Genomic DNA, 15,809 nt, shown 5'->3' with positions numbered 1-15,809 from the left:
TTCCCCCTCTCCTCAATAAGGACAGGACAAAGATGTCACTTGGGATTGTAGAGGTCACCAAATGATTGGTAACGAGTCATGGCCCTCAAAGATGGGAGAAAAGTGCATTAAAGACATAGAAAAGAACCAGAAATGAATGGTGGGGAATCTGGATCAGATAATAGAGCCTATTGCCTTCTCTTCCCTACTGCCCCCAACCTACTGCAAACTCATCACCTCCCTTCTGCTCAGCTGCAAAACTTCCCAACAGGTTTTTTTTTTTTTGTTTTCTGTTTTTTGTTTTTTGTTTTTTGTTTCCACTCTTGCCCTACACAATCTATTCTCCCATAGCATTGAGGGTGATCTTTATAAAAGCTAGATTCGATTGAGTTTGCACTTTAAATTAAACCTGAATTTCTCAGCACAACTTGGCCTTTGTCTGTTGTCCAACCTCATGCCATGGCACTCCCACTGCCCAGCCGGCCTGGCTTCCTGCCTATTCCTAACACGAGGCAAGCTCTTTACCACCCTTGGCCTTGATCTTTACATATGCAGTTTTCTCTCCCTAGAAAGTGTTCTTCCCTTCTCTTCAAATAAGCTCATACTCATCCTATGTATCTCAGATTCTCAATGCTACCTAAGGGAAAGCCCTTGCCTTGATCACCTAATTAAAGTTATTGTCTATTATATTACCATTATAGGAATGATTACTTCTATAGGTTACACAGATTTTACTACATCAATTATAAACATATAGCATATATTTCTATTATATATGCATATCATCCTGATTATTTTTATTACCCTTATGACGCCCTATAATTATTTTGTTTATTATTTGTTGTTAGTCTCCCCCAACTAGACTGCAGGTTTTTTGACAGCAGAGATCGTCTCTGCTTTATGCACCAGACAGCACTCTGCCCTTCTCTGAGCCACAATATGTTCATCTTTAAGCAGAAGATTTTTTTTCAATTTAAGTACTGGGATACACATGCAGAACGTGCAGGTTTGTTACATAGGTATACATGTGCCATGGTGGTTTGCTGCACCCATCAATGTGGCACCTAGGTTTTAAGCCCCACATGCATTAGGTACTTGTCCTAATTTACTCCCTCCCCTTGCCCCGCCACCCTCTGACAGGCCCCAGTGTGTGATGTTCCCCTCCCTGTGTCCATGTGTTCTCATTGTTCAACTCCCACTTATGAGTGAGAATATGTGGTGTTTGGTTTTCTTTTCCTGTGTTAGTTTGCTGAGAATGATGACTTCCAGCTTCATCCATGTCTCTGCAAAGAACAGGAATTAATCCTTTTGTATGGCTGCATAGTATTCCACAGTGTATATATGCCACATCAATGCCAGTCTATCACTGATGGGCATTTGATTTGGTTGTATACCTTTGCTATTATAAATAGTTAAGTAGAGGATTATTAACCTGCCTTGTCCACCTCAAGAGTCATTGTAAATTATAAAAGAGAGAATGAAGATGAAACCATTTGGTGAATGGTACGGCTCATTAAAAACCTAAGTGAATATCAAGGGTTCATATGGAAGCTTCCAGAAAACCCAGAGTGCAGTGGAGAGGTATTACCTGCAGAGGCCATGTTGGCTGCTCAGATGGTACCCTCTCTTTCTCTCTCTCATATTTTGCAGATCAAAGTTGGTCCAAAAGTTCTGGGGCCTTTCTGTGGAGAGAAAGCCCCAGAACCCATCAACACCCAGAGCCACAGTGTCCTGATCCTGTTCCATAGTGACAACTCGGGAGAGAACCGGGGCTGGAGGCTCTCATACAGGGCTGCAGGTAACCTCTTCCCTCCCAGGTGACACTGAGCCGCTGTGCTTAGCCCTTGCAGAAGCAGTGGCTAAGGGAGGAGGGGTGCAGGCTTGGGTCTCCTCTCGGGACCTGATGGGACTCCCAATCGAGCAGCTGGGGATCAAGGCACGTGCTCTTTCCTGACTCAGTTTTCCATCTATAAAATGGGGGCAAGGGCAGCAATAATGTTGGGTGGACTAGACAGGTGGTTTTCAAAACATGTACCTCAGTATCACATAGAGAGATTAAAGAAAAAGAAATCTTGTTTCCTGAACTCTACACCTCACACAGTGATTCAGTAGACTTGGGGAGGAGGGCCTTTTCAGCTCCAGCCTTCTCCAAGTCTAGGGTTAGAATTTGGATATGGGCCTGTAGCCCAGAATGTTTCACTATGGTGCTTTGCCTCCTTCTGGGTCCCCCATCGGCAAAGCCCATGGATCTTATGCCCCCGTCCCTCAAGTCAGTCAGTCCTGGCCCAAACCTTGATCAAGCCATTCAACCTGCAGTAACTGGTCTGTAGGAACTCAAGGAAGGAGAGGGTGAACATCAGTGACAAAAGATCACAGCTGGGCATGACTAATCCAGTTCATAGACTAAAACTCTGGCCCTGCCTACATTATCACATACACTGCCCAGATGGGGGAGAGCAGACAGGATCTTAACAAAGGAGAGTTTGTCTTAGAAAAAGTGTCAGGGATAGGCCCAGGCCTGAAGAGCCTGTCAGATTTAGCTTTTCGAGGAGAGGACTCAGAGGCATATGATCACAGCCTTTCTGATGCTTTGAAGAAGGGCCTTGGGAAAAAAGAGCAATTTGGGTCATCCTCGGTGGCCTGAGAGGACAAATGAGTAAAAATTACAGGGGCGCAAATTTCAGCTAAGAAGGACAATAATGTTCATGTAATCAGCAGAGTCTGAGCCTGAAAGGTACAGGTTAGGGAGGCGTTAAGCTCCCTGTCACTGTGTCCCTGAGCTGCCATGCTTAGCCCTCCCAGGGGTGGTGGCTGAGGGAGGAAGGATGCTGGTAGTGGCTGAGGGAGGAGAGATGCAGGTTTGGACCTGGTGGGGCTCCTAGCTGAGCAGTATGTTTGGTGTCTACTGCGGAGGATGTTGTAAGAGAAGCATCAGACAAGGATTGGATTTAATGACATTTAACATTCCTCCCAATCCTGAGTTTTACTGAAATCATCTGGTCGACCATTTCATTCCACAAGTAAGGACGTGGTGGTCCAAGTTGGAAACTGCCCTATTCATGGCTCCAGAATTAGTCTCTTGAAGGGCCCGGAAGATCCATGCCTCCAATACCCAGTTCCATGTTTTATTCACCTTCATCAGGCCTTGCTTTCTAGGGACTGGCCCTTTAAGGTCAGAATTCTCATTTTCTCACCTGCTGTTCTTTCATTTGCTCCCCACCAGGAAATGAGTGCCCAGAGCTACAACCTCCTGTCCATGGGAAAATCGAGCCCTCCCAAGCCAAGTATTCCTTCAAAGACCAAGTGCTCATCAGCTGTGACACAGGCTACAAAGTGCTGAAGGTGCAGAGCCCTGCCTGGGAAAGGGTAGTGAGCAGGCCACAGAAACTCTCCGAACCTGCACCTCCCCAGGGCAGATGGGCTGCCAGCACTTGTCATAGTTCCAGCACAGAATTTCCTAGCTGCCCATCAACTTCTCAAATGCTCCAGAAATTCCAAAGCATGTGTCCCAGGCGGTCTCACACTCTGAAAGTGGCACAAAAATTTGTTTTATTTTTTAATCAGAGCATGAGCTGGTTTGAATTTTAAAAATATGCATCCATACAGCTCTATAATCAAGGCTGAGAACTGTGACAAAGTTCATCGGCTTATAGAGGAGAGTGGAGTGGGATACCAGGAAAGGAAGTAGACGGTTTAAAAGTAGCAGATGGGGCCAAGTGCAGTGGCTCACGCCTGTAATCCCAGCACTTTGGGAGGCCCAGGTGGGTTGATCACCTGATCTCAGGACCAGTCTGGCCAATATGGTGAAACCCTATCACTACTAAATAATAAAAAAATAGCCGGGTGTGGTGACGGGAGCCTGTAATCCCAGCTACTCGGGAGGCTGAGGCAGGAGAATCGCTTGAATCTGAGAGGCGGAGGTAGCAGTGAGCCGAGATTGTGCCATTGCACTTCAGCCTGGGTGACAAGAGCAAAACTCTGTCTCAAAAAATAAAAAAAGGAACAGATGGGTTCCCCTTACTCTCCCACCCCCTGAAGCTGTAGTTCTAGGAATCACATTGTTAGCTTAAAAAAAAAATCATCTCCCAGCTCTCACCTGAGATCAGTTAAAGCAGACTTTTTGGGACGGGGACCAGTGATTGGTGCAGCCAAGCTAAAGGACCACTGCTTCCAAGGAATGATTCTCAAAGAGGGGTCCTCAGTCTCAGCATCACTGGGAACTTGTTAGAAATGCAAATGCTTGGGTAAGCCAGCCCCACTGAATCAGAAACTCTGGGGGAGAAGCCCGGCCACCTGTGTTTTAACAAGCCCTCTAGGAGATGCTGACTGCTTGCCCTGGTTTGAGAAGCACTGCTCTGAAAAAGGAGTCAATGCTTACAGTCTTCCCTTCAGAGATAGTTGCCCAAACCCCTTCTTCCACACAGCCCTTGCCCCTCTCCAGAATATGAAAAGGGAATATGAATTCAGCGTGTATCTTTCCCCTACCTTCAAGCTTGCCTTTGGAGGCCCATGGGTGGAAAATCTCAGTCGAGGACAGACATGTGTGGAACTTGAGTTGGTTTTGCTAGGAAAAAAACCCTAACACCACCCCTGCCTCCTTCTTCCCACTCCCTTCTTCCTGTCTCTTCCCAGGATAATGTGGAGATGGACACATTCCAGATTGAGTGTCTGAAGGACGGGACATGGAGTAACAAGATTCCCACCTGCAAAAGTAAGAAAGCCTAATGGGTTGTTATAAAGATACTGAGCTCCCCCACACTGGCGGGATCCGAGCGGAGCATGCAAGGGTGAAAGTGTGGCAGGAGCACTCTGAAGGGGATGGGAGCAGAAATTTAACAGACACACAAGGGTTGGGGGAAAAAAGAATATCAATGCCCCTTTTGGCAATAAGACGTTTGGATCCCAAAAGAAACTTGTGGGCCCAGTACTTTGTTAAACACCAATTTTACTTCAGTCCATAGGTGGGTTGCCTAGCTTACTAAAGGAATAACATGTGTCCAGGCTTGAAACCAGCTTTGGCAATTGCTAATTCAGGAAACTAGTTTGGTGCTGGTGCCCAGAGCTGAGTGACCTTGCTAGTCTTCACGTGGCCATCAGCCATATCCCCTACATCTTCTGAGACAGCTCATGATTTAGGGCTGTATAGGAAGGGCTGTGGGGTCAGCACAGTTGGCCTGCATGAAGCAAACGATACAGCTCTTCACTGGCTCCTGGGACCCAGAGTAAGATCTTGCCTTGGCTCTGCCCCTAACCAACTCTGTGATTGTGAATAAGATCCTTCGCCTCAACTATAAAATAAGGAGTTTGGACTAGCTTTATATTTTAGAAGATGTGCCAATAGTTTTAAAATGATATAGTCTATATAAATCATCTACTGAGCTTTGTAAAAATACAAGCTTCCAACCACTTCACCTCACCACCACCCTCTGCGACCACCTCTCAACACCCAGGTGATTTCAATAAAAGACTTATAAGGACCACAGTTTTAGAAACTTATCTATGGCCAGCATTGTTGAGAGGAGGCACAGTGACAGAAATAGTCAGGGAAGGAAGGGAGAGAGAAGGAAGAATTTGCTTTACGATGGAGAGGTGAGGTCAAGAATTAGAGCCTGACGTGGTGGCTCACACCTGTAATCCCAGCACTTTGGGAGGCAGAGGCAGGTGGATCACTTGAGTTCCAGAGTTCAAGACCAGCCTGGCCAACATGGTGAAACTCAGTCTCTACTGAAAATACAAAAATTATCCAGGCATGGCGGTGCACACCTGTAATCCCAGCTACTCGGGAGGCTGAGGCAGGAGAATTGCTGGAACCCAGGAGACGGAGATAGCAGTGAGCCGAGATTGTGCCACTGCACTCCAACCTGGGTGGCAGAGCAAGACTCTGTCAAAAAAAAAAAAAAAAAAAAAAAACAGATTGGAGTTGGTCCCACCCATCTTCTTTTCATGACTTTTCATGCAAACTGGAGCGCTATCCTCGTCCCTTTGTCCTACATGGCCTTGATTCAGTACGCAGACATATCTCCTCCCATTGTCCCAAGGGGGACATTCCCTTAAGGCAAATCCCAGGAAGAACTTTGAAGTAAAATATGCTTGTTCTTTTCCTTTTCATATGATGAAATTTTTCCTTTTCCTATGATGTGGCTGGGGTCAGAGCCTAGCGTGGGGAAGGAGGGGGCATTTTATGACTTTAACAACATGTTTCAAAAAATGTTGACTGGATGCCTGTGCAGAGTTCCATAGGGAAGTCAGATGGAAAAGACAAGGTCCAGGCATGGAGGAACTCAAGTGCTGGTGGCCACAGTCACCACCTCCTTCAATGCCAGGCTCGAGGCACAGTGCTGTGACTAGGTTCTAAGCAAAGCACTCTGCAGAACAAAGCAAGGGCCATGTAGAAGGATAAGGTAAAGGAGGATATGATGTGTTTTGGATAGAATCAGGCTTTGGAATTAGGAAGTTCTAGATTCAAATGCAGACTCTACCAGCTGAGTGTCCCTAATCAGTGTATTCAGACTCTTTGGCCTCAGTTTCCTGCCCTCAAGATTGCTTTGGGGATTAGCTGGGTTAATATACATACCATACCCATGGAGGGCCAGAAACGTGCAAAAGATCAACGAACATCTCCCGCCCCAACCCAATCCCCTCACTAGGAAGTGGTTTTGTTTCTCTCATTCATATTTTTGGAAAGTAGGAAGCATTAATATTTTTTCCCTGACTAATATTTTTCCCTGACTTACATTAGCGTACAACAGAACACCCTCTCATTTTGTAGTAAAGAGGAACTGTTTCCATCATATGGCCCTATTCTCCCAAAATAGGCTGGCTTAAGACTATCAGAATTCCCATTCAGGCATACCCAGCATCTTTGCTTACTCAGTAGGTATTTATTGAGCATCTCTCTGTACCAGACACTGTGCTAGGTCCTAGGGGAGAGGCAAGGACAGGACTGAGGAGTTGAGAGTCCCCAGGGATTATGGAGTACAGGGCTGGAAACAGACAAGGGGTGTGCACTGTGTGGTAAAGAAACGTGCACTCGAAAAGAAGCTGGGAATTACGGGTTGTTGTTCTGGCCTCCACCTTGCTGTGGTGGCCCCTGGACAAGCCCTGTTCTACTCTGAATGCCGTCAAGTCAGGGTTTGGACCAGATTCAGGCAACGCGCCCTCCAGGGCAGAATTTTATAATCCTCATGAGCCAGGATGTATGACTCTGCAAATTCTCAGAATGATACAGATTCCACAATCCCAAACTGTTCTTCGCACTGGCTGTACCTAAACTATGCATTCTTAATCAATTCTGGTGAAGTGATTTCTGTATTTCCTGCATAAACTGTTTCTGCTTTGCTTGCTAATTTCTCTCTCTCTCTCTTTCTCTTCCTTTCTCTGCTTCCTTCCTCTGTACCTCTTGATCCCTCTTTGATCTTCACCATAGTGGCAGAACACGAAATCGATCTGGAGAGCGAACTCAAGTCAGAGCAAGTGACAGAGTGAATGACGAGACCCCACACAATGCAGACATCCAGAAATGGATCACTCCCAAGACCCCCGGGGCCCAGAGCTGCACCACCCCTCCCCACCCAACAACACTCCCGTGCCCCTTTCAGTGTGGATTAGAATGGGTGCTGAACAAGGCAACATGAGCTCAGCAGTTGAAGCTGCTACGTGTGTGAAAACAAATTTGCCACTTGAGGGTTCACCCATCATTCAAACACTACTCCTGAAAATAATGAAAAAAAAAATGTGGGATTTATTTTAGCACCTCTGAGTGGACTGTGCTCTTCTCAAAGGAAAAGAAAAAATGCCCTTGGTCTTAGAGACATAAGATTGAATATATAATCATGTGGCCTCAGGCTGACCAGATCAAAGTGGTTTCTAATCCATTCTACATGTCAAGTTTAAATGAGCCAGACTGCCTGTGACTTTATGAATCCGGAGGTGTTACCTGTTGCTGCTTTCTTAACCACCATGAGTAGGTAAAGCAAATAATAACTCACAGAGTGTGGATTTTTGAGAATCTGAATGTTTTCTCATTCACAAAAGTATCCCTTCTACCCCTACATAGCATGGGGCTGAAATGTCATCATTAGAAGTTCTGTCTTCTGGGGCTTACAAGTCCTATGTTTCTTAAAATTCGCTGATTAAAAATTTTAAAAAGATAGGTATCACACCCGAAAGCAGTAGCCCCAGCTCTGTGCCATGGGACATCACAGGTCCTAAACAGTGACAGAGAAAGGGCTGGGGAGTGGCAGCTGGAATCTCTGCTTCCATCTGAAGATCTGGGTACACATGTCAGAGAAACTTTGCATTAAATGGACTGCCCGATCTATTTGGTGATTAAATGGCTGTGCGGTGAGGGGAGAACCCTGGGCAGTCTGGAGACCGAGGTGCCATTCTCGGCTAGAGACACCACTGAAAGAAGAGATGGGCTGGCTACTAAAGACAAGTGTCCGTTGAATAAATGTCTTTAAACCCACAAAGTATTAACAGCAATCTTACTCAGTGCCATACAGGGAATCAGAATTTAAGAGGAAGATTTGATATGTACCCAAATAATTGTAATAGCTTTGATGCAGACAACATCAGATACATCCCATCAAAGAAACAAGGAAGCAGCCCTGTCCAGTTAGAATTAGAAAGGCTTTCAAGAAGAAGCGGTGTTTCATCAAGACTCCAGGGTGGCCAGAGCATGAACATAGGGTGCCCCGGGCAACAGGGATGGCACCAGCAAGGCCTGGGAGCCGGAGGCAGCAGGGGAGCACACTGAAGGAGCTGGTGTTTGGAGGGTGGGTACACCGAGGAGAGGAAAGAAGATGAGGCCAAGGAAGGGGCTAGAGCCCAAAACCCCAAGCCTGAGTGCCAGGATCATCTGATTGCACATCGTTCTCTAGGAAGCCCCCCAATACAGCAAAGCACACTTGGATCTGCAGGTCAAGCAAGGTGTGTCTGAAGGAAAATAAGTGGCAGCGAGGAATTACCGTGGAGATAGGGTGTTGGGCGGTACCGCCAAGGCAAGGGGAAAGAGAAGGGTGTTTTGATTCCGGAGTGCAGAACTGGCCAGACAGGACTTTACAGAAAAGGATAACACCCTTCCTAAAGCAAAGAGCATAGGCCAACGGCGGAAGCAGGGTCTAGTGTGTGCTGACTGTGCCAGACAGACCTGCTCAAGGCCTCTTGTGACGGAAAGTCACTTCCGTGTCCCAGAGAGACATGGCTTTTTCCCTGCCGCTATGGATTTGGGAAGAAAGTGTGCCCCTCCACATTGCCAAGACCCTCTATGTTCCACTATTTATCACCCCCTCTACCCAGTTGTAGGGCCAGCTGTATCACTGGACAAAGTTACTTCTCTGAAGTGATGTGAAAGTAGGTCCTCCACCCAGAAAATATCACTCCGCCAGCATCAGCCACATAACAGGCTCCGAGGGCCCCACCATCTAGCCACGCTAAGGCCAACCCTGGAATTCCTAAACTAGGTGGTCAGGTCTTGAGATTAGTTTAGGCAAAACAAACTGCTGGACCAAAGTTAAGGGAGATGAGTAACGCCAATACCTAGGTACCAAGTCAATGGTATTTTCTAAAAAAGGAGGAAAAATCTGCTTTAGCAGAATTTAAACTGTTTATAGTATTTAAATAATAAATATTATTGGTCATTATCCTAGTGTTGAGCTGCACACGTTTACCTCACAAAGTGGAAGAGCGTCTCTACTTTTGGGTTATCAAAACAAATGGAGATGATTTGTCCAGGGTAATTGGGCTGGGTGCCAGGACAAAACCTGTTGTCTTGGTTTGCCTTCTTTGTGGATAAGAAGTACCTGTATTTCCTCCCTTCCTTCATCTTTTCCTCCAACCTGGAGGGACTTGGAATTATTTACATTTTGAGTGGACTTTCTAGCTAATCAAAAAGATGAATTTGGAGTCCTAAAGTCAAAATCACACTGTCTAAATGGCACTCAGGGGTAAATTACGTCTCACTGTTTCCCAAAATGACCAGGTAAAATTCAGGAGGACATGGAACTTTGGAAATTTTACCAGGGCTCTGGAAATTCTGACAATTGATATCCACCATTGGCCAGCTAAAATAGGCCATTTAACTGGAAAACAGATCCTTAAGAACTACTAGTTCCATTTACTAAAACAGCACTGGGTTTGAGGTCAAATCTTGCTCTCACTCTGACAGTAACTTGCTGTATGACCTTAGACAAGTCAAATCTCCTCTCTGGGCTCATAGATAAAATAAAGAGAACATTCTAGATTGCCTACTTCAGGTTTCTTTCCAGCTGTGACAGTCTATGATTCATCTATGATTCTTCAACTCTGGTGTAGGCTGTTATACTTAAGATTAGGATTTCCTTAAGAATGAAAAGATTGACAAATTTGGGTCCAGAATCTCTGATGTGGCCATGAAGATGCCCTGACTCTCAGCTGACTCACGCTGGGCTCCATCAGTGCTGACAACTCCCCTAAGACTGAGCTGGACTGGAAAGCTCCCCAAAGACCACCTCTGAGGAGCAGGCATCTTTAGTCAAGTCCTGTACTGGGAATTATGGCTCCAACATCTGGCCATCAACAATTGTAGAAAATGAACAGGGGAAGGCTGAAAGCTGATCTGCCTCCAACCCTGCCTCCTGGTTTCTAGGGCCAAGCAAGCTGCCTGGGGAGGCAGCAGGGTGGGGCTGTGTACTCATACAGGAGCTGGGTTTTTTTTTTATTTTTTGTGCCAGACTCCAATGTGAGCATATTAGCTGCTATTACTCAGCCTAGGATTGGGACTAGAAGAACAAAGATTATTTGGTTTATGTCAGCTATAATTTTCTCGCTAAGCCAAGGGTTTCATCCTTGGGCAGAAGAGGCAGAGAGGATTGTACAATAAAACTAGAAGTCAAAGAAAGAGGCCCTGGTGGGTAAGAGGCTGGAGTCTGTTTAAACCTCAGGAGACCTTCTCCTACCCAAAATTGACACTGGCCAGGTGAGTTGACCACACAGTAGTACCATAATGAATGGGAGAGACCTCGAAAGCAGGACCACTGGTAGCTTCACAGGTTGTACACTGCACATCCCAGGGGCACCCTTCAGAGGCATTATAATATTGCTTTCTGGAATTGTGTGCAGTGCACAACCTGTACATCTGCATGACACAGATCCATCAGATAGCCAGAAGAAGATGAGCAAAAGGCAGTCGAGGGTTCTCACTTCTTCTCTCTCAGTTGTAGACTGTAGAGCCCCAGGAGAGCTGGAACACGGGCTGGTCACCTTCTCCACAAGGAACAACCTCACCACATACAAGTCTGAGATCAGATACTCCTGCCAGGAGCCCTATTACAAGATGCTCAACAATATCACAGGTAAGCCCTCCATGCTGAGCCACCCCACTCCCGTTTCACACTCTCGGGGCCTCAGGGTTGGGCTGGAGGCTGAGGCAGCTCTGAAAGGAAGAACTGCTCGTAAGTGTACAGAGCCTGATAATGCAAAACGTGTCACTCACACATCTCCTCAGGTTCTCACTTTCCATGAGCTTGTGTTATTGTGTCCATGTGGAGATGCTGAAACAGTCTCGAGACCAAAACCCAGGCTTTTTTGTTTTTAACTTTAAATCTAGCACTGATTTACTAATGTGTTGTTGGTGGGAGCATGAAGGAGTCACACATTGACACAACTAAGGCAAGAAACGAGACCCTAAAGGAAGCCTGGAATACCCCAAGTTAAACTCCTTCATGTGGTCTGAGGCTGAGTTGAGGTTTCCAAAAAATGGCCAGTATTACTGCTTTACCCAGTCTCGGCCTTGGCTTCTGGGTGAGGGCAACATCTCACCAGGCCAGACCCATTCAGCAGGTAAGGGACCTTCCTTCAAAGACCTGTTCTGCTGATACGGACAGGGGTCCAGGCAGGGTTGGGGAGTGAGGAGCAGATCCTTTGCCTCCCCAGGGAGCCCAGCATATCCCCTGACCACAGCTCAAGCACAGCCACAGCTACAGCAGTCCCTGTCCAGACCTCATCCATGCCACCTGGCAGAGACTCCTGGCTGCCCCAGGGACTGGGCAGCAGCACACTGGCCAGAGGGTGAAGGACTTGCAATAACCTGTCCCTTGGCCACACTGGGGGTTTGGGAGGAACTGGGAGGAGAATGGCTTAGAGACATAACCTGCCTCTCCCTGCCTTGTGGCAGCCCAACACCCCCTCACATGCACTCACAGTCCCTAGCAGAAAAGGAGCTCTCAGGGAGAAAGGAGGGCCCATCAGCTCTGCCTCTCTGGCATGCAAGCCCTGAGAACATTCCCTTGACTCATCTAAGCCTCCAACTCCTTCTTATTTTTTTGTTTTTTGTTTTTTGTTTTTGTTTTTGAGACAGGGTCTCACTCTGTCACCCAGGCTGGAGTGCAGTGGCATGATCTCGGCTCACTGCAACCTCGACCTCCTGGGTTCAAGCAATTCTCTTGCCTCAGCCTCCCAAGTAGCTGTGATTATGACAACTTGCCACCATGCCCAGCTAATTTTTGTATTTTTAGTGGAGACGGGCTTTTGCCATGTTGGTCAGGCTGGTCTTGAACTCCTGACCTCAAGTGATCCGCCCACCTCGGCCTCCCAAAGCGCTGGGATTACAAGCGTGAGCCACCGCACCTGGCCCGAAGTCCTCATTTTTAAAAGGAGGAACAGTGATGAAGCTCTTAGAGCTATTTTGAAACTCCAGTGAGATGGTGGTCACAAATGTATGCTTATTAAAGAGTCTGTCAAATGGAGAAGAAAGGAAAGGGCATCTGTGCAACAAAGAGCCATGTAAGCCCAGGTCTTTGTGACAAGTGAGGGGGAAATGCCTTCCAGGACCTGGGCAGCGTGGGGTGGGGAGGGGAGCAGCCCTCAGCCAGGCAGGAATGGGACTCCCCAGAGCTTTAGACAGACACCATGCTGAAGAGCGTGGTGTTTATTTTTGAGGGTGACAGCCAGCCATTGGTGATTCTGAGCTAAGAAAGGACATGGTCAGATTCCCGTTTTAGAAAGATCCTTCAGGTTGCAAAGGGAGTTTGATAGAAGGACTAGGATGGTACCCCTGTGGGTACTTGAAGACATTTGGAGGTTAATTGGTCCCTTTGGAGAATTATATCCCAGAGAGTACCTGCCACATTCCTCCACTTTCTTCCTCATTCTTCTTAGTACATCTAGGCTCAGAGACAATCGTATCTGAGCCTAGATGACCATTTGGAGGACTTTTGTAATAACTCACTTGAGAGAAATTAAGTACCCAGATCTATTTTCCATGTGCTGCAAATCAACCATTTTCTCCCTTTTCTCCTAACCTCTTTCACTAATCCAGGTATATATACCTGTTCTGCCCAAGGAGTCTGGATGAATAAAGTATTGGGGAGAAGCCTGCCCACCTGCCTTCCAGGTACCTCACCCTCCAAATCCTTTGCCTCATGGTTTTCCATCCAAGGCCCTAGGACCCCAGGTCTTCTGGCTGTTAACAGGGAGATGGGGGACAGGGGAGGTGATGCTTTGGTTGCTTTTTGGGAGGCGTCTTCAAAAGGTTAAGGGTCAGAGAAGCCCTGCTTCACACCTTCTCAAACCAGCCTGTATTTTCTGCCTGCTCCGTCACTCTGACAGCCCTCCTGTTCCCTCTCTGTGTCCTTGCCACAAGCTTTTTCATAGAACACAGTTTGTGCGTGCATCTGCTGTCCTGCCAGGGAAATTGAAAAAGTGGGTACCCTGTCCTCAAGCACTCACCGTGCTATCAAGGAGATGATAAGACAAACAACATCATGATAAGACAGAGTGAGAAATTCTTTCTTCCAAACAGCAATGTGGTCAAGCCTTTCCAACTGCTGCCTTTCCCATGGTTTACTTACTGACTCCACTTTAAAATGGAAAGAAAATTTTGTGGTGACAGGAAGTGTTACTGTGCATACAGATTTTGGGGACATTTGCTTTAGCATTAAAAGTATAGGCCGGGTGTGGTAGCTCACGCCTGTAATCCCAGCACTTTGGGAGGCCAAGGCGGGTGGATCATCTGAGGTCCGGAGTTCAAGACCAGCCTGGTCAACACGGTGGAACCCCATCTATACTAAAAATACAAAAAAAAATTAGCCAGGCGTGGTGGCGCGCATGTGTAATCCCAGCTACTCAGGAGACTGAGACAGGAGAATTGGTTGAACCCAGGAGGCAGAGGCTACCGTGAGCCGAGATTGCACCATTGCACTCCAGCCTGGGCGCCAGAGCTAGACTCTGTCTTGAAAAATAAATAAATAAATAAATAAATAGTATGGGTGATTTGCACTGCAATCACACTCTGTAGCTACTCAAGTTGACTTAGAAAAGTATAACCCCAAAATGCACACTCTAGGGTTAAACAAATAATCTACAAAAAAATTAAATTTAATATTCACAACATGGTAATTTTTTTTAAGAAAAAATAAGAATGACAGTAGTTTAATGATGCAATCACTCAAGACAGCATTGAGGAATACTGAAAATTAAGTGCCTTGTCTAATTCCATCTGCATGTTTGCAAAAACAGCAGGAAATTTGCAATATGGTTAAGCATTGGGTGATATTTGTATTTTGCTGAATGAGAGTGTTGGGTAAACTGACGTAGTATATTATATTAACGGTACATTTCAGTAACCCTACAGTATACAGTATAAAGTAGGTATACCAGTACACAGTAGGTATATTAGTCTGTTCTCACACTGCTGATAAAGACATACCCAAGACTGGTAATTGATACAGAAAAAGAGGTTATTGGACTCACAGTTCCGCATGGCTGGAGAGGCCTCACAATCATGGCCAAAGGTGAAAGCCACATCTTACATGGTGGCAGGCAAGAGAGAAATGGGACATAGCCAGTTTGAGACATAGCCAAACCATATCAGGAGGCTTCTACATATCAGATTAGACACTAAAATGGAAGGCTATGGAGTTGTCTACTATTCATCCTTAAGAAGTGAAGAATGTGTTAGCATTTGAGAGTCAGGTTTTGACCATCACAGGTGCTATGGGATCCCAGAGAAGAAGGAAGTAACAATGCCTGGTTGTGTATGAGTGGAGGGGTAAGAACTGACCAGGAAGACTTCACATAAGAGGTCTTTATTTCTAAGAAAAATTTATGAGGATGTGGAATAAGGGAATGTTCATCCCACCCATTCTGCTGATTCCACTTACCTCAATTAGGCTTGCCCAGAAGTACACCCAAGGACTCCAGGCAGTGAAGCCTCAGAGAAGAGAGGAATGGTAGAGCTGTAGCAAACCAGAGGATCTAATCCCCATTTTGCTAAAAGACTATGTGAGCCAAAGAAAGCTAGGGATAGATTCCATGCTGGAAAGCCATGTGGCCACCTCAGGAAGGGGAAGAAGCCCTGGGCAAAGAGTCAGGGCCCTAGGTACTAATACTGATGCTGCCATTTCCTAACTGTGATCTTTGGTAAGTAATTTCACATCTCTGGGTCTGGGATCCCATACCTCAGAAGTAAAGCATCAGGACCAAGAGACCTGTGATATTCTATGACTCTTTTTTTTGAGACAGAGTTTCACTCTTGCTGCCCAGGCTGCAGTGCAATGGTGCAATCTCAGCTCACTGCAACCTCTGCCTCCTGGATTTAAGCAATTCTCTTGCCTCAGCCTCCCGAGTAGCTGGGATTACAGGCATGCGCCACCATGCCCGACTATTTTTTTTCCTTCGTATTTTTAGTAGAGACAGGGTTTCTCCATGTTGGTCAGGCTGGTCTCGAACTCCCAACCTCAGGTGATCCTCCTACCTCGGCTTCCCAAAGTGCTGGGATTATAGGCATGAGCCACCACACCCAGCTATTCTATGATTTTTAATGGTCATCATCCTCTATGTTTGTACAAAGC

At 46.3% G+C, this 15,809-nt stretch overlaps 1 protein-coding gene across 4 annotated transcripts in view; it reads left to right on the top strand.

Annotated features, from left to right (window-relative positions):
- MASP1 (mannan binding lectin serine peptidase 1) overlaps positions 1 to 15,809 on the top strand; it is a 73,134-nt gene that overhangs the window by 37,668 nt on the left and 19,657 nt on the right. For 3 of the 4 annotated variants that reach the window (XM_025376791.1, XM_025376790.1, XM_025376789.1), the window contains 5 exons: positions 1,630 to 1,777; positions 3,203 to 3,321; positions 4,612 to 4,690; positions 11,175 to 11,312; positions 13,277 to 13,351. In XM_025376791.1, the coding sequence (XP_025232576.1) occupies positions 1,630 to 1,777; positions 3,203 to 3,321; positions 4,612 to 4,690; positions 11,175 to 11,312; positions 13,277 to 13,351 (559 nt within the window). Of the gene's footprint in view, positions 1 to 1,629; positions 1,778 to 3,202; positions 3,322 to 4,611; positions 4,691 to 7,411; positions 8,445 to 11,174; positions 11,313 to 13,276; positions 13,352 to 15,809 lie in introns of those variants that run through there. The other variant, XM_025376792.1, reaches the window with a different exon arrangement.

The sequence above is a fragment of the Theropithecus gelada genome, chromosome 2 (assembly GCF_003255815.1).
Source record: "Theropithecus gelada isolate Dixy chromosome 2, Tgel_1.0, whole genome shotgun sequence".
NCBI lineage: Eukaryota > Metazoa > Chordata > Mammalia > Primates > Cercopithecidae > Theropithecus > Theropithecus gelada.
Note: the sequence above shows the minus strand (reverse complement) of the source record. Positions and strands in the feature narration are given on the sequence as shown.